At 45.1% G+C, this 24,965-nt stretch overlaps 1 protein-coding gene across 7 annotated transcripts in view; it reads left to right on the forward strand.

Annotated features, from left to right (window-relative positions):
* The window catches only part of FAM178B (family with sequence similarity 178 member B), a 114,196-nt gene that overhangs the window by 40,741 nt on the left and 48,490 nt on the right, over positions 1–24,965 (forward strand). For all 7 annotated transcript variants that reach the window (XR_002083195.2, XR_002083221.2, XM_053890620.1 and 4 more), the window contains exon 8: positions 2,255–2,339. Coding sequence is in view for 5 of the 7 variants with exons in the window: in XM_053890620.1 (XP_053746595.1) it covers positions 2,255–2,339 (85 nt within the window). In the remaining 2 variants the exon portion in view is untranslated. The remainder of the gene's footprint in view (positions 1–2,254; positions 2,340–24,965) is intronic.

The following is a 24,965-nucleotide window of genomic DNA, read 5'->3' on the forward strand; positions in this document are numbered from 1 at the left end:
TTCAGGAGGAGAAACAAAAGCTCTCCCTCTCCCAACGGCTTTAAGCCAGATAAATGAAAGGGGTGCACTTGGCCCTGGGAGCCTTCTGGGGGAGACTCTGCCCAACATCTTTGTCTCCGGAGAGGGAAGGAGGAGCAGGGCAGCTGACGTCTGCCAAGCACAGTGACCATGTGGCCACTCATGTGGCCACACTATGGGCCTTATCATGATGGACTCTGATATTTCACTTTGGAGGTTTTGGTTTTCTTTCCACTTGGAACATATTTTCTTCTAGTAACAAGTAGCATTTATATATTCATTCATTCCCAGGCATGGCTCGAGTACCTGCTACAGAGTATAGGGATAGAAGGATCTTGGAAATGGTGTCCCAAGTAAATTCTCAGAATGTGGCTATGGTTGGTGCTCAGAGTACTTCAAAACTTCACATTGTTAGTGGGGAGTATGGTTGCAAGAAGGCAGAAATCCGTGGGGGCTCCCTGGAGCTGCTAGTGGGATTCTCCTAAGGTGCAGGGGTGGTTCATGGGATCCAGGGGTGGGGCCTCAAGAAAAGCTAGAATCAGGATGGGGAAGGCTTAGGATCCTAGGACAGGCCTTAGTTTCTCTCTATTCCCCATGGCCAAGTCAATTCCCAGGAAGGAGAGTCTTATTGGCCCAATAAGGGTTAAGTGACAACTCCCCCCACCCCCCAAGTCCAATCAAAAGTAGCTAGGTGAGTAGGGTCACAGGGCTTCTGGGGCCCTTGTGTATACCTGGGGTTGATCTGAGACCTAGGGGATGGGTGAGCTAGGCAGATTTCTCCAACCTTGCTCATTCAACTGTTTTCTTTGGGAAGGACATACTGAGTTCCCATGGAGACTAGGTCCTGCCGCTTGCCACCCTCCCTCCTCCCAGTGGAGTGTGCAGTGGAGCTGGGTGAATGGGCTTTGGCCTTAGTGTTCATGAATTACTAAGCTGGTCAAGCAGGTGGCATATGCTCTCAATGAATGCATATTCTTGTTGGGAAATGATAACTATGACAAAGTTACAAGAAGCTATGAGAGGAAGAGGGAGGCAGAGTTCTGGTAGTGTAGGTCAGATCCCTGGGAAGACGACTCTGAGACGGGGTTCCCCTGAGCTTCTCTGGGGAGCCCTCCCAAGAGCCACACCTCTGAGGGAGAGCAGCCAGGCAGAGAAAATTTCAGAGCCCACAGTCAGTTCTTCTGGGGGCTTTGAAAGTGGGGTGACCCTTTAAAGTTGTCCCAGTTGAGGCAAGAGGTCCAGGCCTTTGGACTGCAGACTAAGGCTACACTTGGAGAGGGGGTGTGACTTTGAGGCACTCCTACCCTGCAAGTTCAATGCCCAGAGAGGAACTCAGCTCAGGACTCTCAGCAAGCAACAACCCCAGCCCCCAGCCAGTGGGGATGAGAGCTGTAGGCCTGAAGAGGGAACGTGCCCAGCACGTCCACCACAGCAGGCTCTTCTCTGCACTCTCGGAAGGATGGTATAATATGCAGCAGGGCCGACCATGGGCAGGAACAGGGCCACCAAGGCACTGCCCCACCCCTAAGGCCTAGCCCCATCTGTGGCCAGGATGGCCCTGGGTAGGATGGCCCTGGTGGGGAAGGTGCTGTCCCCCTGCTTTTCTCCATGTCATGTTCTCTCCAGATTCCGTATCCTCAGATTATGATCCTCAGACTCAAGGAGCGTTCAAGTAAGGATCCCAGTGAGTTTGAGTCAGGTGGGTGACCTGCACTCCCCACTCGGTTATTCGAGGATCTGTATTCTGTACCAAGCCCCTCCCAGAGCCAGTGGTCCAAGATGACTGTAAGTTAAGGCAGTGACCCGGAAATGACAGGAGGATCATGGAGAGTAGCTGTCTTGTCATTGTCCAGCTGAGTGTACTGAGTGCTTTCGAACTCTCTCTCTCCTCTACACTGGCCCCTGCCCTGGAGGGGGCATGGCCGTGACCACAGGGAGTAAGGGCCAGAAGGACCGATACTCTCATACAAGGAGGTGGACAGAGTAGGAGATTTCAAGTCACATTGGCCTGGGATTGAATTCTGGCTTTGCTACTTACTAGCTGTGTGACCCTGGGGAAGTTGCTTGACCCCTCTGAGCTTGATTTTTCTCATCTGTAAAATGTCAAAAATGGCAATATCGTTCTGCCACGTGGACTTGTGAGGGTTAAATGGAATTTATTTGGTATGGAATAATAAAGGTTTATTACTATTATTATAGGAATGACCCAGCTAACCTGCTTTTTTTCTCCTTCTAGCTGCTGACATGGCCTCCAGAAACTTCTTCAGGAGCCTTTGGCCTCCTGTGGGATCTCAGTGTGAATGGGCTCTTCCATCAGTCTGGTCAGTACTAGGGAGCAGAGTGGAGACTTTTGCCCTGAGTACCCAAGCTCGAGAGCCTATATAATACACAGCTCTCCGCAGCCCTGGAGCATGGCATGCAGGAGAGGTGCTGGTGGGGACATTGCATCACTGGGACATGGAGACATCGGGCCATCTTTGGCTCAGGCTCCAGCATTAGTAAAAAGCTGAGCCAACAGGCTCCTTGGCACCTTGATCTGGCTTCAGACCCATATGTCACTGTGGCCAAGTCCAGGCTGACCTCACAGACTCTTGGGATCCCAGAACAATCTGGAACATGAGTTTTCTGGACTTAAAGGGACAGCTTGCCTCTGAGTTCTTCCTGCGGGCCCCAGTTTGCTTGGGAGGGTTTCAGGAACATCTGCATCTAATCAGGGAAGCTCCTTGTGTTGGAGTCACCAAGGGGGAGGGCCTTGAACCTGTGCCTCCACCAGTAGTCCCCCTTGGCTCCTTGGGTATCAGCAGAGCCCCTAAGTTTGATCCAGGCAAAAATGAGAGCCCTAAGTCTGTACCTTCGTCCTGACATTGAAAAGGTGATTTAGGTCATCTCTATACCTAAAGATGTTCAGAGTTCCACAGAGCAATCAGTTTTCCCTTTAGTGGCTATACCCTTCCCATGCTGTCATCATTTGGTACCTGAACCTAGACACTTGGGCACCAAAAGCTATCATGTAGCAAGTTGAAAGGTGCTTACAGCAGACAGGGAGAGGGATTCACAGGTGTCTAGAGCCCGCTTTTGCCCACAGCTGTAATCTGCCCACCCTCCCACTAAAATTTGAAAGCACCTAACCCTAAAGACCAAAGTTATAGACCCATCATGCAGCATTAAGCCCCTGCCCCACTGGCCCTTTGGATTTCTGCTTTTGTGCCTCTTGTACTTAAGGAGTTGATTGAGCTGGGGCCCATCTGTCAAATGAGAGCATTCCAGACTCCCGCATCCCCTCCCCTCCTCCCCCATTCCCCATCCCCACGCTGGGACCCTTGCAACTGAGGTCTTCTGAATAGCACCAGTCTGGGCATCCCCACCCTTTTCATAACCTCTGCCCCTGCAGCCCGAGCTGCCCTTTTTTGAACCTCTGGGGCCTCCTCTGCGGCATGCCTGCCCTTTTGGGGAACAGAGGCCTTCCTTGTCTTGCTCCTCTCCTCCATGCCGTGGTATGTGTTTCCTCCCGCAGAGGCAGAGGGGACATCCCACTCTTTTTTGCTTCTTGTTCCATCGTCCCTGATTCACTTGTCTTATCATCCCCATCAGGAGGGGCCAGGATCCTGCTCTGAAGTTCCCAGCCAGTTCACCTCTGGCTCCAGAGAGTTTCTCATGGTATCGCTTGAGAGCCCAGCCTGGGCTTCTCTTTCTTTCCCTTTGGGATAGAGACTGGCCTAGAGAATTCCATGCCAAGGTTGGGATCTTGACGATTTGGGGAAGGTCAAAGTCCAGGTCCACAAAAGAATTGAAAGCAGGGACTTAAACGGGTATTTGTACACCCAGGTTCATAGTAGCATTATTCACAAATAGCCAGAAGGTGGAAGTAACCCAGGTGTCACTGACGGATGAGTGGATAAAATGTGGTATATACATGCAATGGAATACTATTCAGCATTCAAAAGGAGGGAAATCTCTGACACAGGCTACAACATGGGTGAACTGTGAGGACATTATGCTGAGTGAATAAGCCAGGCACAAAAGGACAAGTACTGTACGGGCCACGTATGTGGAGTACCTGCAGGCATCAAGTTCGTAGAGACAGAGCATGGAATGGTGGTTGCCAGGACCCAGGAGAAGGGGCAGTGGAAAGTTAGTGTGTAATGGGGACAGAGTTTCAGTTTGGGAGGATGAAAAAGTTCAGGAAATGGACAGTGGTGATGGTTGCACAACAGTGTGAGGGTACTTAACACTGCTGAACTGTGCACTTCAAAATGGCTAAGGGGAAATTTTTATGTTACGTGGCTTTTACCATAACTATAAATAAATAAGTAAATAAAATAAAAATAAAATAAAATAAAAATAAAATAAAATAATAAAATAAAATAAAATAAAATAAAATAAAATAAAATAAAATAAAAAATAGGTGCCAGCAGAGAATCTACCAAAAGCTGGAACTAAAAATCAACCGCCAGTTCAAGAAGTATGTGTAAGGTTACATTAGATCTAGAATGGGTATAAAAGGAAGTCGTGCTCCTCAGGATTTGTTAGCAACTTGAGGTGCTCTGAGTGTCCTTGTCCTCTGTAGGACACAGCCCTCTAGGGCAGAACCTGCGAGCTGCCTTCCCTCCAATTTGGAACTGTGATGGAAGTATGTGTTTTCAGGTCGCCTGGCCTTTCTCTTTAGTAAAATGGGGAGATTTGCATGTGTGTAAATTTCCATCCCTTGCTGGAGTTTGTGGTGACTGGCTGTTTTTCACAGACAACCCTGGGGAAGGTCTTACAGTCCTGAGTAAAGGGAGAGCTAAGGCTGGCCCAGGCCTCAGAGTGGACTGTTACAGGTGTGCCCTGGATGACTGGGGCTGAGGGCTGAGCAGGGTTCAGGTCCGGGGGTCACTGGAGTTTTGGAGTATGGTGGATATTGCTTTCCTACATTGAGAAGCAGCACACATCACCTGTTAAAAGCTCCTTGGTGAGCTCGAAGGCTAGGATATTTCAGAACACTGACATTTTTCACTGCAAGGGATGTTTATGCATTTATTTAGAAAACATACATTGAGTGTCTCCTCTGTTCAGTACTTCGCTAGATGGCAGAGGAAGATACAGGGATGAATAATGTGTGGTTCCTGCCCTCAGAAGGCTGACAGCCAAGTGGGAGGAGATGAAATGCACAATTACAACAGGAGATAGACACAACCACAAAACTGTGGGAATTCCAAGGAGAGGAAGATTACTTCTAGCTAGGTGGGGTTGGGGTGCAGGGAGGCTGGAAACAGGAAGTGCTTTGTAAGAAAGAAGGCAGTTGAATCATCTCTCAAAAGATATATAAGGCAGGGATGGCAAACTCACTTGTCTATGGGGACCAAGTGAGTGAGTGACTAGAGAGTTCCTGCCCTGTCTAAGAGGCTAGTAGGTCTGGTATTCACACATCTCTCCTTTTTTTTTTTTTTAAGTTTATTTATTTATTTTGAGAGAGAGAGTGTATGTGCAAGCACAGGGGGAGGGGCAGAGAGAGAGGAGAGAGAGAATCCCAAGCAGGCTCCATGCTGTCAGCTCAGAGCCCTGCCTGACAGCCCAACACTACCCAACCTCATGAACCATGAGATCATGACCTGAGCCGAAATCCAGAGTTGACACTTAACTGACTAAGCCACGTAAATGCCCCCAGATCTCTCCATTTTCAAGAGCAGCTGTGTTTTAGTCAGTTTAACTTTGACTGTGACAAATACCCAATTAAGAAAAGTTTATTGTCTCACATGACAATAAATCCACATGTGAGGGGTTCCATGGTATGCTTAGTGGATCTGCAGTATCAGGGCTCCAGTTTTAGCTTCTGTGTTACCCTTCTCACTATATCTCCTCAAGGTTGCAAAATGGCTGCCATAGCTCCAAGCATCATCATGTTCTCATGATACAGCAGTTCAAGGCAGAAAGAAGAGTGGAGGAGAAGAGTTCATCCTTTCTCTTATTTTTCTCTCGTTTTACCAGGACACTTTCCATTTTGTTTCATTAGACAGAATTGGGTCACAGCCTTTAGAGGACATTTGCCATGTTTTCTGACTGTCTGATACCATTTGAACAGCATGACTATGTTTGAAGAATTTTTAGCCTCCTGATCCTCCCTCCCCCTCCAGGGTACAATCCTGGAGACTCACTTTTCCAGCCTTTCTATTTTTTTTTTTTTTTCAACGTTTTTAATTTATTTTTGGGACAGAGAGAGACAGAGCATGAACAGGGGAGGGGCAGAGAGAGAGGGAGACACAGAATCGGAAACAGGCTCCAGGCTCCGAGCCATCAGCCCAGAGCCTGACGCGGGGCTCGAACTCACGGACTGCGAGATCGTGACCTGGCTGAAGTCGGAGGCTTAACCGACTGCGCCACCCAGGCGCCCCACCCAGCCTCCTTTCTAATATTTGAATTTTTAGTTTGGAATTTCCATTTAGTTCTGTATTTTTTTTTATAGTCTGTATTTCTCTACTGGGATTTCTTACATGTTCATTCAATATGAGCATATTATCATTTACCACTCTGAGCATAGCTATAACAGTTGCTTTAAATCCTTGTCTGTAATTATAACATCTAGATCATCTAATTCATCAACATGGAAAAATAAGTATGAAAGAGGACATTTATTTAGAGTGAGTAGAGAAGTCATACCAAATACTGGACCTTGGGAGGTTTAGATCCCTTTCTTCTAGATCTCTTTAGATCTAGAAATGTTCATGTAGAAATGACCATTGGTTGTAGCCTGTCTTCCCTTCCCTAACCTAGAACATTCACAGGGGGCCATGCCAGTGAGGACCTCAGAGCTTAAACTTCATTAACTTTACCGTCAATTGGCTTCTAACACATAACAAACTGCTTTCTATTTAAACACCCAGAGCTTTTTTTCTGTTGCCTGTAGCTCAGAGCCCTGACCGACCCAATAGCCACCCCAGGCCAGTCCCTGCAAAGATAAGCAGGTTGACATGATTCATCTGCTGGGGTGGACCCACTTTCCTTGAGCAGACACCCAAACAATACCAGGGATGACAGGGAGCATGGCTGTTGGGTCAGCAGCCAGTATAACCTGCGGTAGTCAGAATACGTATGTGAAATCTCCTCTTGGTAATGAATTCAGTTAAAAGACCAAACCCCCCAAACCCCCACTGTGAACCCATCTGCAGACTGTATTCCACTGTAGGTGCTATATAGCACCACTGACTTGCAGCCCTGCGGGTCAGATTTGGGAGAGATGCAAGGGAAGGAGGGAGCACTGGGAACAAAGACGAGGAGGAAGGGAGAGTAGGGCTCCCTTAAAGGGGTAGATTAGGAGATAAGACTGGATGTTTGAAGCCAGATCTCAGAGGATGGTGGGGGCCGTTGCAGGCACAGTGAAGTGTTGTTAATATTTATCAAGACTGGGACAGAATTTGTGTTGTTTAGATGTAATTCACATACCATGTAATTCACTCTTTTAAAGTGTATGATTCAATATGATTCATAGAGTTGCTCAACCATCACCACTAATTCCAGAACATTTTCATCACCCCGGAAAAAAACCTCATACCCATCAGTGGTCACTTCCCACCCCCTCACTCCTCCCAGCCCCTGGCAGCCCTTAATCTACATTCTGTCTCCATGAACTTGCTTATTCTGGACATTTCATATAAATGTAATGATATAATGTGTGACCTTTTGTATCTGGTTTCTTTCATTTAGCATAATATTTGCAAGGTTCATGCATGTTGTAGCATGTATCAGTACTTTATTCTTTTTTATGGCTGAATAATATTCCATTGTATGGATGTACCGTATTTTATCCATTCATCTGTTGGTGGACACTTGCTTTGTTTCCACTTTTTTACTATTGTGAATAATGCTACGATAAACATTTGCACGCATATGTTTATGGGGACATGTGTTTTCAGTTCTCTTGGGTATACACTTAAGAGTGGAATTGCTGGATCATATGTTGACTATATGTTTAACTTTTTGAAGGATTGCCAAACTATTTTCTCAAGTGGCTGCATCATTTTGCATTCCCACCAACAATGTAGGAGGGTTCCAGTTTCTTCACACCCTTGCCAACATTTGTTACTGTCCATCTTTTAATAGCCAAAACTAGTGGGTGTTAAGTGGTATCTTGTGGTTTGGATTTGCATTTCTCTAATGACTAAGGATTTTCAGCATCTGTTCATATATTCATTGGCTATTTGTATGTCTTCTTTGGGGAAACATCTGTTCAAGTTTAGCCCATGTTTTGATTGGGTTGTTGGTCTTTTTTTGTTGAGTTGCAGGAGTTCTTTATATACTCTAGATACTTGGGGAGCCTGGGTGGCCTAGGGGAGTCAGGGGACTCCCCTGGGGAGGCCTGGGGAGTCGTTTGAGCATCGGACTTCGGCTCAGGTCTTGATCTCAGGGTTTGTGGGTTCGAGCCCCGTGTCAGGCTCTGTGCTGACAGCTCGAATCCTGGAGCCTGCTTCAGATTCTGTGTCTCCCTCTCTCTTGGTACCCTTCCTTCCGCTTGCACTCTGTCTCTCAAAAATGAATAAACGTTAAAAAAAATGTATATATTCTAGATACTAGACCCTCACCAGATATGTGATTTGCAGATATTTTTTCCCATTCTGTGGTTTTTGTTTTCACTTTCTTGTTAGTGGCCTTTGATGCACAAGTTTTAAATTTTGATGAAGTCTAATTTATCTAACATTTTCCTATTGTTTCCTATGCTTTTGGTGTCAAATAAGACACCATTTCCTAGTCCAAGGTCATGAATATTTTTCCCTTTGTTTCCTTCTGAAAGATTTATTCTTTTGGCTCTTGCATTTAACTCTTTGATTTACTCTGAGTTGGTTTTTTTTTTAATATGGTGTGAGATAGGGGTTCAGCTTCATTCTTCTGCATGTGGGTATCCAATTGTTGAAAAGCAGTATTTGTTGAAAAGACTGTTCTTTCTCCATTCAGTTGGCACTCTTGTTGAAAATCAATTGAGGGGCGCCTGGGTGGCGCAGTCGGTTAAGCGTCCGGCTTCAGCCAGGTCACGATCTCGCGGTCCGTGAGTTCGAGCCCCGCGTCGGGCTCTGGGCTGATGGCTCGGAGCCTGGAGCCTGTTTCCGATTCTGTGTCTCCCTCTCTCTCTGCCCCTCCCCCGTTCATGCTCTGTCTCTCTCTGTCCCAAAAATAAAAATAAAAAACGTTGAAAAAAAAAATTAAAAAAAAAAATCAATTGACCATAGATACAAGAGTTTATTTCTGGATTCTCAGTTTTATTCCATGAGTTATATATCCTTATGCCAGTACCCCAAATTCTTGATTGCTACAGCTTGCAGTATTGAAATTGGGAAGTGTGAGTCTTCTAGCTTTGCTCTTTTCAAAATTATTTTGGCTATTCTGGGTCTCTTGTATTTCCATATTAATTTTAGGATGGCTTGTGAACCTCTGTAAAAATGACAGCTGGGGTTTTGATAGTGATTGTGTTGAATCAGTAGATAACTTTGAGTATTACTGCCATTTTAATAATATTGAGTCTTCCAATCCACAAATATGGAATATCTTCCCATTTATTTAGATCTTCTTTAATTTCTTTCATCAGTGTGTCTTATACTTTTGTTAAATTTATTCCTAAGTATTTTATTATTTTTGATGCTATTATAAATGGAATTTTTTCCTTCATTTTCTTTTCAGGTTGTTCCTTACTGGTGTGTAGAAAGACAGCAGATTTTTGTATACAGACCTTGTATCCTGCAACCTTGCCGAACTCGTTTATTAGCTCTAATTGTTTTTTTAATGGCAGAATTTGGTTTTGAAAGCAAACATGTTCTTGTGCAATTAATTGCTTGAAAGAAATGACCTCATGTTTCTTTAGCAAACGTGCTTTGGCTGTGCCAGCGTAGGACTGGCCAGTAACTGTGCCAGCACACTGAGTAGGCAGCAGTGCCTGGAGAAAAGGAGCCCTATCAATGAGATCGAAACACTCTAGAGAAGGAGTAAAACACGCGTAGGTTCTGTCCTTTCGTCTTCCAACAGTGTTGTTCATTCTTACCTACCCATTCCATTCCTTACCGCTTCTATAATATTTGTGTAGGAGGGGGAGAATATAACAAAATAAAATGACCCTGGCCAGTACATTCTTTGGATATTTTTTAAGTGGGCGAGAAACTTAGTTCTCAGAAAAAATTAGTTTCATTTTCTTTGTGTCTTTGGACACTTTGTTCTTCCTCACGTGGTCACCATGCTTTTTCTTTCTGTCCCCAGGGCTCCAGTATTATAGTCATTGGGGCTTTGGCGCTCCCTTGGACAGGCCTCTGTTTTGCGGGTCACTTTCTTTTCTGTCATTGTTTGCTTGTATTCTATCTCCTTTCTCCTTCTCTACCTTCCTTTCTTGTTCCTTCTCAGATAATATTTATAAGATTGCTTCTTGTAAAAAGAATAAAACAAAACAAAACCGAGACAAATAACCTTGTTAGCTAGGTAAACCCTGTTGTTATTATCTCAAAGTATTCTATGTATATTAAGTGCAGAAAATTCAAATACCAGGAAAAAAAGAAAATTCAAATACTAGAGAAAGGTGCAAAATTAAAAGTGAAAGCTTCCCTGCCCACCCACTCCCAATGGCCACTTCCTCTCCCCAAGTAGTTATTATTAAGAGTTTCATGTGATTATTTCTATGAGCAAAATTAATGCACAATCCACATAACACATGTTTTGTATTTATAGATTTACTTACATCATATTTCTCCTGACACTTTGGTATTCATCTTAAGTTACCTCCAGTAGAGAGTTAATCTTCTAGGATTTTCCCAGCTCTCTCCCCTGGATGTCAGGAGAGGCCACAGTCTACACAATGCAAGTCAGACAGGATTTTCTAGACCAGGGGTCTCCAGCGTGGGGGACCTTTGAGGTGGGATGAGCCACCAGGTGTAAAAGAAAACATTAACACCTATATTTACATTTTAACCCATCTTTCTTTTTCTTAAGTTTTATTGAGGTATGTAATTGACACACATTAACCTGTACATATTTAAAGTATGCAATCTATTCACTTGACATATGTATATACCCATAAAACTGTCATCATTAGCAAGATAATGATGTTCAATGCCCTCAAAGTTTCCTTGTGCATCTATGTAATAAATTTATCTCTCCTTTCCCTTTTGTCTGTAGGAAACCACTGATCTACTTTCTGTCACTACAGATCGGTTTGCATTCTCTAGAATTTTATATAAATAGATGGAATCATGCAATGGGTACTTTTTGGCGGGGGGGGTCTGGCTTCTTTCACACAGGATAGTTTGAAATCCATCTTTGTTGTTGTATGTATCCATAGTTTATTCCTTTTCATAGCTGAGTGGTATTTCATTGTATGGATATCCTATCCCTACTGATGGACATTTGGGTTTTTTTTCTTTCAGTTTGGGGGGCTATTAAAATCTGCTGTAAACATTCTTATGCAGGTCTTTATATGGACATTTGCTTTCTTTCCCTTGGGGTAAATATCTATGAGTGGATAGGCTGGGTCATATGATAAATGTATGTTTAAAGTGCTTTTTTTTTTAAGTTTATTTTTTCTTTAGTAATGTCTATACCCAATGTGGAGCTTGAACTCACAACCTCAAGATCAAGAGTCTCCTCCTCTTACAACTGAGCCAGCCAGACATCCCTGTATGTTTAAGTTTTTAAGACATTGCCATACTGGGGAGCCTGGGTGGCTCAGTTGGTTAAGTGTCTGTCTGACTCTTGGTTTCAGTTCAGGTCATGATCTCACAGCTTCCTGGGTTCGAGCCCCACATCGGGCTCTGTGCTGGCAGCATGGAGTCTACTTGGGATTCTCTCTCTTTCCTTCTCTCTGCCCCTCTCCCACTTGCTCTGTCTCTCTCTGTCTCTCTCTCTCTCAAAAGAAAAAAATAATGATAAATTGCCAAACTGTTTTCTAAAGTGACCCTGCCATTTCCCTGCCAGCAGTGTAGGAGAGTTCCAGTTGTTCCACGTCCTTCCACCACTTAGGTATAGTCAGTCCTTTTTTTTTTTTTTTTTTTATGTTTACTTTTGAGAGAGAGAGGGAGGGAGAGAGAATGAGTGGGGGAGGAGCGGGGGGGGGGGGGCGGGGGGGACAGAGGATCCAAAGCAGGCTCTGTGCTAATAGAAGAGTCTGACACAGGACTCAAACCCATGAACCGTGAGATCGTGACCTGAGCTGAAGTCAGGTGCTCAACCAACTGAGCCACCCAGGGGCCTCTAATCAGTCTTTTTAATAGGTATGTAGCGGTAGCTCATTGTGCTTTTAATTTTCATTTCCCTAAGGACTGGTGATCTTTGCATCAGCTTATTTGCCATCTGTGTGTCTTTAGTTAAATGTCTACTTAGTTTTTTGGTCCACTTGCTTATTGGGTTGTCTTCCTATTGAATTATAAGAGTTCTGTATATATTCTTTTTTTTTTTTTTTTTTTTTTTAGTTTATTTTGAGAGAGAAGAAGCAGAGGGGAGGGGCAGAGAGAGGGAGAGAGAGGATCCCAAGCATGCTCTGCACTGACAGTGCAGAGCTAATCCAACATGGGACTCAAACCCATGAACCTGTGAGATCATGACATGAGCAGAAATCAAAAGTTGGACACCCAACTGACTGAGCCACCCAGGTGTCCCCTGTATATATTCTAATTACAGTTCTTGGTCAGTACATTTTTTGCAAATATTCTCCCCTAGTCTGTGGCTTTCCTTTTCATTTGTATGACCGTATGTTTTGAAGAACAAACGTTTTTATGTTTTAATGATGTACAATTTATTGATATTTTATCATTGGTGTTTTTAGTGTTGTATTTAAGAAATATTTGTGAGGGGCACCTGGGTGGCTCAGTCAGTTGAGTGTTAGGTTAAGCATCTGACTTTGGCTCAGGTCATGATCTCATGGTTTGTGAGTTCAAGCCCCGCGTAGGGCTCTGTGCTGACAGCTCAGAGCCTGGAGCCTGCTTTGGATTCTGTGTCCCCCTCTCTCTCTGTCCCTCCCCTGTTCATGCTCTGTCTCTCTCAAAAATAAAAATAACCATAAAAAAAACTTTTAAAAAAAGTAAGAAATATTTGTGAAACCTGGGTCGCCAAGATCTTTTCTTGTTTTCTTCTACAAATTTCATAATTAAGTTTTATAATTTACACTTTTTATAATTAAAATAAGTTTAATACTTTATAATTAGCCTTACATTTTTAGGTCAGTGGTCCATTTCACTGGTGTAAGGTTAAGCTTAATTTCTCAACATATGGCTATACAATATTACCAACACATTTTCAACACATTTGTTGAAAAGATTATTCTTACTGAATTGAATTAACTTGGTATGTTTATTCAGAAACCAATCGATCATATATGTGTGGGTCTATTTCTGAACTCTAGTTTGTTTCATTGACTTATAGGTCTAATTTTATCCCCACTGTCTTTATACTGTAGTTTTATAAGTGTTGAAATCAGATAGTTTAAATCCTTCAACTTCATATTCTTTCTGAAACTTTTTTGGCTCTTCTAGGTCCTTTGCATTTTCATATAAATTTTAGAATGAGCTTGTCATTTTCTACCAAAAAAAAAAAAAATTCTGCCGGAGTCTTTATTGGGATTGCACTGAATCTATAGATCAATATGGGGCAGATTGACATACTTAAGAATATTAAGCCCTCCAATCCATGCACATGGGATGTCTCTCCATTTATTTAGATCTTCAGCTTCTTTCTTTTTTTTTTTTTTAATGTTTATTGATTTTTGACAGAGAGAAACAGAGCACGAGCAGGGGAGGGGCAGAGAGAGAGGGAGACACAGAATCCAAAGCAGGCTCCAGGCTCTGAGCTGTCAGCACAGAGCCAGACGTGGGGTTTGAACTCACGAACTGTGAGATCATGACCTGAGCCAAAGTTGGACCCTTAACCCACTGAGCCACCCAGGTGCCCTAGTTTCTTTCTACATTTTGATGTACAAGTTTTGCAATTCTTTTGCTAAATTTATTCCTGAGTATTTTATTATTTTTGATACTATTATAAAATGAATTGTTTTCTTTCCTTTTTTTTTTTTTAATGTTTATTTTCTTGAGAGAGACAGAGTGCGAACAGGGGAGGGGCAGAGAAAGAGAGGGAGACACAGAATCTGAAGCAGGCTCCAGGCTCTGAGCTGTCAGCACAGAGCCTGATGCAGGGCTCAAACTCACAAACCATGAGATTATGACCTGAACCAAAGTAGGACGCTTAACCGACTAAGCCACCCAGGCACCCCAAAATGAATTGTTTTCTTAATTTCATTTTCAAATTGTTCATTTTGTACTACTCTATAATCGATTTTTGCATGTTGATCTTTATCCTACAGACTTGATAAACCCCTACTTTGCTGAGAATTTTTAAAAAATTTTTTAAATGTTTATTTTTGAGAGAGAGACAGAGAGACAGAGTGTGAGTGGGAGAGGGGCAGAGAGAGAGGAAGACACAGAATCTGAAGCAGGCTCCAGGCTCTGAGCTGTTAGCACAGAGCCTGATGTGAGAGTCCAACTCATGAACCAGGAGATTGTGACCTGAGCTGAAGTCAGATGTTTAACCGACTGAGCCACCCAGGTGCCTCTCTTCTTCAGTCCCTTAACATGGTGAATTACATTGACTGATTTTTGAATGTTTATTTTTGCATCCTTGCGTTCTGGAATAATCCTATTTGGTTATGATGTATTAATTTCGTATATTTTATTGGATTCAATCTGGTAAAGTTTTGTTGAGAACTCTTAACATTTATGTTCGCTAAAGATAATAGTCTGTAGGTTTCTCTTTCTGGTTTTGGTGTCAGAGTAATACTGACTTCATAGAATGTGTTAAGAGGTATTTGCTCTTCTTCAGTATTCTGGAAAAGTTTGTATAGAACTGGTATTATTTCTTCCTTAAATGTTTGGTAAAATTAGCCAGTGGAACCATCTGGACCTTGAGTTTACTTTATGGGAAGATTTTTAATTACAAATCCAATTGTTAAAAGTAGATATGTGGCTATTTACATTACCTGTTTCTTCTTGAGTGAGCTCTGTTGTTTTGCATCTATTTCACCTAAGTTGTCAAATTAATGGCATAAATTTGTTCATAATATTCTCCTATTATCCTTTTGAAGTCTGTTGGATCAGTGATGATGGCCTCTTTGTCATTCTGATATTGGTAATTTGTTTCTTTCTTCTTCCCAAACATTTGGGTTACAGGTTTATCACCTTTATTGATCTCAAAGAAACAGCTTTTGGTTTCATTGATTTTCCTTAGAGTTTCTCTGTTTTCTGTTTCATTGATTTCTGCTTACCTTTATTTCCTTTCAAATTCTGCTTGTTTGGGGTTTGATCTGTTCTATTTTCCTCCAGTTTTTTAAGGTGGAAATTTAAATCATAGTAGTTCATTTTTTTTTACTGGTGTGTCAAAAGTAGCTCAAACTTGGGGCACCTGGGTGGCTCAGTCGGTTAAGCGTCCAACTTAAGCTCAGGTCATGATCTCACAGTTTGTGAGTTCAAACCCCAGGTCGGGCTCTGTGCTGATAGCTTGGAACCTGGAGCCTGCTTCAGATTCTGTGTCTCCCCCCACCCCCCCCACCCCGCCCCCACACACACATTCTCTCTCTGCCCCTCCCCCACTTGCACTTTGTCTCTCAAAAATTAAAAAATTAAACATTACAAATTATTTAGAAAAAAATTTTAAGTAGCTCAACCTTTTTTTTTAAGAGTTTATTTTTAAGTAATCTCTACCCCCAACATGGGACTCAAAGTCACAACCCCAAGATCAAGTGTCACATGCTTTACTGACTGAGCTAGCCGGGTGCCCCGTAGCTCATGTTTTTTAACTTCTCTTTTTAATATATCATGTATATGGCATATTAGCATAATGGTACATTTGTAGAGCTTATAAATGTATGTTTGTTGGAGGTATAAATTTAAAAAACTTTAATGATAGACATGCACCATGAAAAAAGTTTTGGAGGGCAACAAAAGCATTCTTTGATTAGAGCTGTAGGCTGACGCCTTGCTGGGAAATTTGACATATCGTGGGAACATGGGGATGCATAATGGGTGACAGAGCATAAGATGGGGTGGATGGAGTGGAGACAGGATGTCTGACAGCCACTCCCTTGGGAAGAACCCTGCAGCAGCATGGAGCAGTATCAGGACGCAGATGGAGCTTGGCCATCAGACTGACAGAGTCCTCACCCAAGTGGCCAGCACTGAGCACTCAGGATTGTTTTCAGAGTTGGTGGTAATAACTTAGGTGAGGCACCTGGTATATAGTGGATTCTACTCACAATATGATAGCTGTTATCAAAATGAAAATGTATTTCTTTATGACCCAGAGGTTGTTAGATAAACCAAAGGAGCTAAGGAGCACAAGTTCTCATCTTAATTTCTCTAGTTCTGTTTTGGCCATTTCTGTCTCACTCTATTCTCAGATGATTGGTTTTTGTTTTTGTTTTCTCAGATGATTTCTAAGCGGTCAACAACCCCTTAGTCTGTAGATTCAATTGACCCTTTCTACTCTTCACTGTCTTATTAGGAGTTGTCCCCACTTCACCTGATCTGCCTCTCATGGTGGTCAGGACAGCCTCCTGCTGGGGTGGTAGGAGGTAACCCCCTCAGAGCCTCTGGGAGCCTCTCCAGATGGAGGCCCTGCCTGTGGACACCTGCCCATTGGAGCTCCACGCAGCCTTGCCAGTGGATTCCATCTCCTGTTGTGGTATGGCAGTCACCATCACATGCAAGGAGTATGTCTGTGCTGGGCCCAGGGCCCGGCCCTCTGTTCATGTGGGGGTAACCTTCACGGGGCAGGTGCCTCTACCCCGAGCCAAGGAGACAGGCTGGGATCCAGCTGTATTCTTAATCCCCACACTGGTACTGTGAGAATACTATACAGACCCAAATAAGCAGGCAAACACCGTGAGGACCACCCTGGAGATCCCATCCCCCAGCCCTCTCAGAGCTGTCATTTGCTCGGCATGGCCCCTTCAAAGTCTCCGGTTGGAACCTGACAATAACAGTAATTCAACTTCATAATTGATCCTCCTTTTAAAAACATACTATTGTCTATTGTGATAATAAAAGTTGTTTCCTTGAAAATAATAGTTCACATTTCTAGACATCTTGTGCCAGGCACTGAGTCCAGGGCTTCGCCTATCTCATTTAATCACCACAGCACCCTTTCTCAGATAATCAGGTGGCTGGAAAGCCCAGTCTTCACACTGTCTGTGTGACACATGGTCTCCTATGTGTTTGGCTGGACCCTCAGTCCAGCTCGCTTTATCATCTTCTCTGCCTTGCTTTCTGTGCTCCAGCCTCCCTGGCCTTTTCTGCTCATCTCCCCTCCTGCTCTGGGGTCTCTGCATGCGCCACTTTCTCCTCCCTAGATGGTGTCTTCCCTCTTCTCAGCATCTTCCTAGCTTTTGCTTTCCTAACTCCATCTCTGCCCTGGACCAGTGAGCCCCTCTGGCGTTGCCTCATTGGGAAGGTCTGCCCTGCCCTACCCAGCCGTGTCCCCCCTCTCACTCCCTTTCCACTCTCTGTGGCTCTGGTCATAGTTGATGGGCGGATTCTTTGACTCATCTCACCCATTAAGTTGTGAGCTCTAGAGCGCAGGGACCATGGCTTCACTTGTCTTTGTTTTAAGTTCTCTTGAGTTCCTGGCAGCTACACAAGCCAGCATGCAGTAGGACTCGGGTGGTATTCGTTGAATGTGTGGCTGAGTGTTGGGGAATGTGTGCCTTGCCTGCAGCGGACATCAGCATCTTTCCCACCAGCCCCTCTGATCCTGTGCGGTCGGTCAGCTGTGGAGCTGTGTGTGCAAGCCAAACTCCAGATGTGCTATCCTGTCCTCCAAGGTCAGAATGCAGGGACCCCATGGGGACAGGCATGTACGCATCACCCCAACCCAGCCGGCATCCCCCTTGTGCCCCTGACTTCTGGAGCATTTGCCTCCTAACCTGCCTCTCTGTCTGACCACCTGTACATCAGGAGTTGTGTGCTGCCTCTCCATGGCTTCTGCTGAGGCCCAGCTGGGTCTGCTCCTGGAACACGTGACAGTGCCTGGCACAGACTTTTAAAGCTCCCTGATTCTAATGTGCAGCCAGGCTGAGAAAGTGCCAGGTTATGAGGACTTTGGCCAAGTGCACACACCTCATACAATAATATGGTGAACACTTCTTAATGTTTGTCTTTCAGACCCTGATCAAAAAGCTCCCCCAGGACTATGTCTGAGCTTTAAAACATGCCAAGGCCAGGGTTCTGCCCTTTAAGGTTGTTATGGGGTGCAGCCCGGGCAGAGACATTTTAAAACCTCCCCATATGACTCCAGTAAACAGCCAGGGCTGAGGACCCCTGGGCTCCTTCGCCTTGGAGGCAAGGCTGGGAGCTGTGGGTGTACATGGAGCGGGGACTTCCCTCTGTGGGTTCCTCCCCACACCCACCCCACCCTCAGCATCTGCCAGAGCATGTGAGGGTGAGACCCCGAGTGCAGTTCTGGTGCAAAGGCCATGGCTTTCATTAGCTCGCTGGTTTCCCAAGGTAGCTGCATTGTAGAGTCACTTGGGATTTTTTTCTTAAATTCCAGAGCCCAAGCCAGCCTAATTAAACCACAGTCACGAGAGGTGGGACACAGGTGGCAGTAACTTGTGAAGCTATTCCCTAAAGTGATTCCAGAATGTGCAGATGAGTCTGAGAACTACTGCATTCAGTTCTCAGCAGGGTCCTTGATCTGGAATACAACAAACACCACCATCCCTTAGACTGTAGGGATGTGCTGCCCACGGTGCTGTGTGTGGAGCCCTTTCCCTCTGTTTCTTTTCTTCTTTTAAGAAGTTCTTCATTTCTGTTGTTGTTGTTGTTGTTGTTGTTTTAGGACAGTGTTAGGCTTATGGAATATTTGATTGGAAAGCAGTGCCCACATACTTCCCCGCCCCCCCCTCCCCTGCCACTTTCCCAACCTAATACACACATAGTTTTTTCTACTACTGACATCTTGTGTTTGTATGCTATATTTGTTAGGATTGATGAGCCATTATTGATACATTATCATTAACTGAAGGCCATTGTTTAAATTAGGGTTCACTCTTTGTGTTGTACATCCTGTGCATTTTGGTGAATGTATGGCACGTGTCCATCATTACTGTATCATACGCAGCAGTTTCACCACTCTGAACACTCTCTGTGCTCCACCTGTTCGTTCCTCCCCCTCTCGCTCCAAGCTCCTGGTAACCCCCGATCTCTGTGGTCTCTAGAGTTTGCCTTTTCCAGAATGTCATATAATTGGAATCATGCAGTGTGTAACCTTTTCAGATTGGCTCCTTTCACTTAGCAATATGTATTGGAGGTGCCTTTTCATGGCATGATAGCTTATTTCTTCGTATCACTTAGAAGTATTCCATTGTGTAGATGTACCACAGTTTGTTTACCTGTTCACCTCCTGAAGGACATTTCGTAGCATCTAGTTTTTGGCAATTATGAGAAAAGCTGCTATAAACGTTCACGTGCAGCTTTTTGTGTGGCTGTACATTTTCAGTTCAGTTGGGTTAATACCAAGGATTTGTATTTACAAATTACAAAATTGCTGGATTGTATGATAAGAGTATGTTTAGTTTTGAAAGAAACTACCAGGCTGTCTTCCAAATGGCTGTAGCATTTTGCATTCCCACCAGCAATGAATGAGAGTTCCTGTTGCTCCACATCCTCGTCAGCATTTGGTTATCTTCTGTTTCATTTTAATCTAAAGATCAGGAATATTCCAGAAATCTGAGGTTCAGAAATCCAAAGTGAGAGAAAACCTGGTAGGCCATGCATTCAGGGATGTTACTGGGAAGCTTTTGGTTGAGTCTAAATCAGTCTCAAATTCTTGCTTTTTTTTTTTTTTTAATTTTTTTAACGTTTATTTATTTTTGAGACAGAGAGAGACAGAGCATGAATAGGAGAGGGGCAGAGAGAGAGGGAGACACAGAATCTGAAACAGGCTCCAGGCTCTGAGCTGTCAGCACAGAGCCTGACATGGGGCTCGAACTCACGGACCATGAGATCATGACCTGAGCCGAAGTCGGACGCTTAACTGACCGAGCCACCCAGGCGCCCCTCAAATTCTTGCTTTTTAAATGTGACAGGGTGGTTTGATACCACCTTCCTGAGTCATACTGAGGGGACCTTACATCATTAAAAATAACCCAAGAGTGCATACTGAGGTAGCAAAACAAGGAAGTGGTTGCCTGGAGTTGAGATGTGACAGCTGGGCCTCTGGCAGCCATCCTGGACCATGAGGTGATCTTAAGAAGGAGAAGCACATGCCGAGAACAGCAGAGCAGAAAACAGGCACCCAAGATCCTCCCAATCAGTCAGGTCCCTGTACCAGTGTGGCCCACACACTTCCACACTTTTTCATCAGAGAGAAAAAAATTCTAGCTTATTTAAGCCCAGGTAGTTTTTTGTTTTGTTTTCAGTCTTTTTGTTATTTGCAGCAGAACCTAGTTCTAGCAGCTATGAGTGGTTCAGTGGTTTGGCACAATACAAGTCTGTCCTACACACTGGGGGCCAGGAATGCTCAATGGTGTTAGGTGACACCAGGCAGTGGTGTGAGTTACAGAGGGCAGGAGAGAGGAGAGGTGGCCTGGGGACGGCATCACCTATCCTGTACACACCCTTACTCACATGAATAAAAGGTCTAGAGACCGAGACCTGTTGGGGGGGGAGGGGAAGGGAAGCTATGTGGGGGGGTGTATGGATGGGTGCTGTGTGTGTGTGTGTGTGTGTGTGTGTATGGTGAGTATGGGTGTGGTATGTGTGTGTGATGTGTGAGTGTCATGGTATGGTCTGTGAGTATATGTGTGTTATATGAGTGGTGACTGTGTCTTGTGTGTACAGATGGTCATGTGTGTGAAGTGAGTGTGGATATGGTATAGGTGTGGTGTAGAAGTGTGTCTATAGATGGATGTAGTGTGTGTGCAATGAGTAGGGTGTGGTGTATAAGTAGATGGGTGGCATGTGTCCATAGTATATGGTGTGTGTGTATGTGTGTATGTGGTAGGTGGATGGGTATGTGAGTGTATATATGTGTATGGGTGTGTGTGTGGTGGATGAATACATGGGTGGGGGGGGATAAGTGGATATAGGGATGTGTATGGATGTGGAATGGGGTGGTTATAGGGTCGTGTGTATGGTGGGTGGGTATAGGGGTGTATATGTGTATGTGAGTGTGTAATGGGGGTGGGTATAGGGGTATATGGGGTTTGGCGGTTATAAGAGTATATAAGTATGTGTGAGTGTGTGTGTGTAGTGGGTGGATATAAGGACATATATGTGTGTATGTGAGGATGAGTGTGTGGTGGGTGGGTTTAAGGGTGTGTGTGTATGTGAGGGTGTGTAGGTGTGTGTGTTTGTGCACTGGGTGGGTATAGAGGGGTATATATGTGTGTGAGGGTGTGTGGTGGGTGGATATAGGGATGTGTGTGCATTGATGGTGTATGTGACGGGTGGATTAGGAGTGTATATGCGTGTGTGAGGTTGTGTGGTGAGTGGATATAGGGTTGTGTGTGTGTGTGAGAGGGTGGGTGGTGAGTGGATGGATATGGGGGTGTATATGTGAGTGTGTAAGGGCGTGTGTGTGAGGGCTGTATATGGGGTGTGTGTGCGTGAGAGAGAGTGTGTGGGGGATGGGTATATGCAGGCTGGGTTACAGCAAGGCAAGCAGAAGGTTGTGAGGGCACTAGAGGGAGGGCCTCAGCTCAGGAGGAGCAGGTAGAAAAGGGAAAATGAAGGTCAGTGAGGTGGGTTGCATGGCACAGAAGGGATAAAAAAGAAGGGACAAAAAGAAGACTGAAAAGGATGTGGGTAGACAGAGCAGTCTGGAGAAGGAGCCAGCGGGCATGAGAGGCAAGAAGAGAAGGTGGATCAGAGCTTCTCTGGGTCCCAGGCACACAGTTGTCCGTGGTGAGAGGCAGCGTCAGGGTCAGGAGAATGCTGGGCTCCATCCTGTGCTCACACTGCTGTTGGGGCCATGAGATGTGCATGTTTTTAAGATACAGACGATGCAATATTGTGTTTTTACCACATACGTGGATCCCTTTGATAATAACATCACTCCATCCTCCTAAGACCAGTTGCTTCCCTTTGCCCTTCTTCTTTGCCACAGTCTTCAGGGTGGGTGTGATATGGGCAGGCGGGCCAAGAACCCAGACGGGGTCCCGCAGGCTTCACGCAGGATAGAAATCAAAGTGAACGGGAAGAAGTGAGAGCAGAGTTTACTGAGCAGCATAAGGGATAGAGTATAGTAGGTGAAGTGTCTGGAAGACTCAGGAAAGGAGAGTGAGTCTCTCCTTTGCTCGGGCTCTGAGGGTTTATTGAGGATGGTGAGCATGTCCTCTCAGCTACCCAGGAACCAGTCAGAACAAGGACAAAGGTCCAGGTGTTCTCCATAAGTCACTTATGCTCTGGAGCCAGGGGGTCTTGGCGTCACAATGTCTAACGGCAGCTGTCTGGAATACATACGTGATGACCCACCTGGTCACTCCTTAGATGTTATCTACTGTGCTGGAAAACTGCAAAGAAATCATTAACTCCTTGACCTTTACAGTTAGGACATCCATTCTTTGTACTATAAGGTATGTGCAAGGTGGGGCTGCAGGTCCTAGCAAGAACAGACTCAGGAAAAGGAGAAAAAGCGGTTCTCCTTGGAGTCCCTTCAGTGTCCCTGTCTCAGGTGAGTCCCCCCTCCCTCTCTCTGTGCCCTTCCCCTCACCCCTCCAGCACCCTGGGCTCCAGGCTGGGCCTAAGCAAGGAATGGCACCTGGCTTCAGGGTGCGGCCGCCCCAGGATCCTCCTTCTGTCTGTAGCTGCCCCCCTGCAGTACCCAACCGCATTCCTTCCCTGCCATTTATGCCACCCTGCATCATTCTGTGTATTTATTTAATGTGTCTTGTCTGTTTCCCTGCTAAACCATCAGCTCCATGAGACTAGGACATTGTCTCTTTTGTTCACTGCTGGGCCCCCAGCATTTAGAACAACACCTGGTGTTCAGTTACCATTTATTGAGTGCATAAAAAGTTTAAATGACAGGCTAAGGCCAATTGACTAAAGCGGGTGATATTTTACAAGTGTGAATTTAAATACAAAAGTGCAGGGAGGCACCTAGATGGCTCAGTCAGTTAAACATTTGACTTGGCTCAGATCATGATCTCTCAGTTGTGAGATCGAGCCCTGCATCAGGCTCTGTGCTGAGAGTGAAGCCTGCTTGGGATTCTTTCTCTCTCTCTCTCTCTCTCTCTCTCTCTCTCCCTCTCCTGCTCAAGCTCTCTCACTAAATAAATAAACAAACATTAAAGAAAAAGTGCAAAGGGAAGTTAAGTAATTGGGAGGATTAGAAATGGTAAGGTGTGTTGAAAAGGATACCTACAAGCCCAAAGTGGTGTCACTTAGGCCAAGTCACCAAACCAGAGCTTAATACTAACCTAATGGCAGTTTCAGCCTCCCCTAAGTGTCAGTCTGTCAATCAGGAATTGTGTGATAGGCACTTCTGAGGTAATCTGTCTGTATTATAAGACCGCCTGCCCTTTCCCACTGAAGGAAGGTGACCTTGCTTGGAATAATCCTTTCTTTTCTTTTGCTAACAACTTTCTTGCCCCACCCTCCTTCCTATAAAACCTGCCATTTTGTACAACTCCTTGGAAACCCCTCTGCCTGAGAGGTGGGGTGCTGCCTGGTTCATGAATCACTGGTTCATAAAGCCAATTCGATCCTTAAATTTACTTGGTTGGATTGAGCGGGGCGGGGGGAAGGAGTTTAAGTTTTTTTAAGTTTATTTATTTATTTTTGACAGAGGGAGGGAGGGAGGGAGGGAGGGGCAAAGAGGGAGAGACAGAATCCCAAGCAGGCTCTGAGCCATCAGCGCAGAGCCTGAGGGGGCTCAAATTGACAAACCGTGAGATTCTGACCTGAGCCAAAACCAAGAGCAGATGCTTAATCAACTGAGCCCCCCAGGCGCCCCTGGATTGTTTTTTAATAGATTGTAAGCCTCCCCTAAATGCTGTGAGTCTCACACTCCAGTTGGGATCTGCGCTCAGTCTGATGGGTCAGTATCCTACTTTCCATTAGGAACCAGCACCCCCCATTGAGGTTCCTGGAGAATCGTAGGGTCTCTAAGATGGTGTCAGGGAATCAGGACCCAGGCACATGGTTGGCCCTCTCAAGGTAGCCACCCCAGAATATTCATTAGCAATTCAATTTGGAGGACGCAGAGAGGGAGAGAAAGACCAGATCCCCCTGGACCCTGTGCCCTGTATCAGACCATTAAGGCCCAAGATGGGAGCTGGTGGGTGAGAAGCTGTGACAGAAGCCTAGGGAGGGGAGCTGCTGGGGCCAGCACGTCGAGCCGAGGAGCTTCTTGGGATGTATGTGGTTTTCCCATTCCCTGTAACTGGTGCCAGGAGAACAGAGGCGGTGGTGTTACGTGAAGCAACACTTCTTCTGAGGCACAGATGGAAAAGTCACTTTTATTTTAGGCCCAGTGCTTCTCTTCCCCTGCCTTCCCCCGAAGCATCAGTTCCATCCCAGGAGAACCACCTAAAGGGATGCTTTCAGACTCACAGTCTCTAAACAGAGCCCAGATGCTCAGGGCTGTTAGCCATGGCATTTAAAAAGGCACAGGGCCCCAATGCTCCCTGGGGGAGTCACCTCAAACGACTGTGGTGTGGGTGTGGAGAAACTGAGTTAGGGAGCTGGAGCCTTGTGTCTGAGTTTTCTTCTGTGTCAGCTCTCCGGAAAACCCCCACTCGGGACAAACAGTGCTCAGGAAAAGCTGAGCGCATGGCCTACTTATAAGCAGTGTTAATTATGGGCTCTTGGGCGCCTGTCGTCGCTTAACCAATTTCCAGGGCTGTTGATTGGTTTATCCCGAGGCATCCAGGCCTCTTGCTCTAAAACCGCTCCTGACACATCAGCCTGGGTCAAGCTGTGGTGTGGAGTAATTACTGGGTGGGGTAGGGAAGGGGG

This window comes from Panthera pardus, unplaced genomic scaffold, assembly GCF_024362965.1.
Source record: "Panthera pardus isolate Hobbes unplaced genomic scaffold, ASM2436296v1 HiC_scaffold_25, whole genome shotgun sequence".
Classification (NCBI taxonomy): domain Eukaryota; kingdom Metazoa; phylum Chordata; class Mammalia; order Carnivora; family Felidae; genus Panthera; species Panthera pardus.